The sequence below is a fragment of the Olea europaea genome, chromosome 10, assembly GCF_002742605.1.
Source record: "Olea europaea var. sylvestris chromosome 10, O_europaea_v1, whole genome shotgun sequence".
Classification (NCBI taxonomy): Eukaryota; Viridiplantae; Streptophyta; class Magnoliopsida; order Lamiales; family Oleaceae; genus Olea; species Olea europaea.
Genome location: NC_036246.1, coordinates 1,397,274 through 1,399,153, shown reverse-complemented (window position 1 = coordinate 1,399,153; position 1,880 = coordinate 1,397,274). Strand labels below are relative to the sequence as shown.

General features: G+C 37.4%; 1 protein-coding gene across 1 annotated transcript; it reads right to left on the bottom strand.

Moving 5' to 3' along the window:
* Positions 1-384: 384 nt before the first annotated feature.
* Positions 385-1,531, bottom strand: LOC111400807. Its single transcript, XM_023028217.1, has 3 exons — positions 1,149-1,531; positions 930-1,027; positions 385-815 (listed from the first exon to the last, which is right to left on the bottom strand). Exons 1-3 carry the CDS (start codon positions 1,430-1,432, stop codon positions 400-402), a joined length of 798 nt encoding a protein of 265 aa, XP_022883985.1. The 5' UTR covers positions 1,433-1,531; the 3' UTR covers positions 385-399.
* Positions 1,532-1,880: the final 349 nt, after the last annotated feature.

Genomic DNA, 1,880 nt, shown 5'->3' with positions numbered 1-1,880 from the left:
TATGACATAACCCGATGACATCACCATTTTGTGATTGTATACCAATTAGAAATCTCTGCACGTCATTAGGGAGTTCTGCGACTATCAGGGGAAACAGTAAAACCTAACTCATAAAGCAGTTGACTCAAAGGTCTCAAGAAGAAAGGACTAAAATGCAAGGATTCTTGTAGACATAAAAATTGCCACTTTACCACTAAAACACAAAGTTATTTAGTCCAAAGAAGTCTAGCTATCAAGAAAAACAATATAATTTCTTGCCATTGCATCAGCTGTATTTGTAACGGTATTTGAGGAAGTAAGAAGCAAAAATATTTCATGTTCTGATGATTTATTCAGCCTGTATCATCACCAAAGTTGGTAAAAGATCTGCACTTAAGATTTCTTCAGCATCAGCCATTCTCACAGGTATTTTAACACAACAAAAATCTCATTGCGCTCGTAATTTAAGCATATTAGAGAGTTAAAGATGTTATGGTGGAATATACCATTCCAATCTCTACGAATATGTATTTGGCATGACAAAATATGTCCTAAAGACACGGACATACCTTCCTCACCAGTATTATCATTTTCTGCCTCGCCTACACCATCATGGTCCCAACGATCCCCGACAGGAGGCATCCAGAACTCATTTTCTTCTTCTAAATCAACAACAGTCCCCATCGAATCCTCCTCTTCAGCGGTAACTTTACCATTTTCCTCTTGCTTCTTCGTCTTCAAACCATCATCTTTATTCTTATTCTTCTCCTCCTCTTTTTCGTCGCCATGTTTCTCTACTGTCCCGTTAGACATTTCCTTCTCAACTTCCATTTTCTCTGTTCATATTAACCATATTTATATTAACGCAGCCAAATTCAAGATAAGCAATCAAAGGTTTTTTTAAATCCTATAAAGTTCCGTTCTAGAAAAATTGAATAGATAAAACAAACCTATCATGTTGAGGAACCGCCTTCCATTGATATGCTTCCATTTATGTCCCTCTGTTTTATTGATTGTGACTCCAGTTAACTTGCACTTTAACTTTGAACTGAAACAATACAGTAACCAAAACTCAAACTTTCCATATTCTTCATTAACAATTACACAAACTCTAAACCCCTCTCGTAACCCTTCAAATCACGGGACAAAATGAAAATACAGGAATTTACCGGGAAAGTGGGTCCTCAAGAAACATATTGAGATTAGGCTTATTTTTGGCAATGGCAGGGTCAATGAGTCCCAAGCGACCGTGCTTGCTTTGGGCATAAGAGCCCTGGACGTGCGCCGGAAGCTCATGGCCAGTCTCCACGCATTTAAAGAGCCCATTGTCCAGTGGCTTGAAACTTGGCGAGCCCATCAAGTTGTGACTTTCCATTACCTTGGTTACAGTAGAATTTTCTTCTTCCTTGCTCTCCCCTCCTTCCTTCTTTCCCATCGGCGACTCTGTGCGCATATGTGCGTACCTGCAAACCGTTTATCTGTGTGTCTGTGTGCGTGTGAGAGAAAGAGAGAATCGAGAGATAGTTTTGTCAGTTAGTGTAGGGCGAAAATAGAGGTGGCAATGGCTTGGCCCCATGGGCCCTGCCCGTGACGAGCGGAACCGTCCGGGCCGCGAGCTTTTTATTATTTAGACAACTTTAAAAAAATAGTAAATTTTTTTAAATGTGAGATAAAAAACCGTGAACTTTAGCCCATGTTTGAATTCATTTATTTGAAAATAAAATTTCTAAAAAGTCATTTTTATGTAAAATTGTGATTTAAAATAGAAAAAAGTGTAAAAAAATTATTTTAGAGAAAATTACATGAACCATGCTTTTAATTTTTCATTATAAAAAATTAAGAATTATCTTTCTTTTTTTTAATTTACACATTAGCAACATGTTTGGGAGAGATTTTTTACT

What these genes read in the sequence shown, in the direction of transcription:
- LOC111400807 (XM_023028217.1), bottom strand. Translation starts at nt 1,432, where the DNA reads ATGCGCACAGAGTCGCCGATGGGAAAGAAGGAAGGAGGGGAGAGCAAG. An exon ending in CTTGAGGACCCACTTTCCCG is followed by an intron (nt 1,028 to 1,148) that starts GTAAATTCCTGT and finishes GTATTGTTTCAG; the next exon opens with TTCAAAGTTAAAGTGCAAGT. An exon ending in GCGGTTCCTCAACATGATAG is followed by an intron (nt 816 to 929) that starts GTTTGTTTTATC and finishes TAATATGAACAG; the next exon opens with AGAAAATGGAAGTTGAGAAG.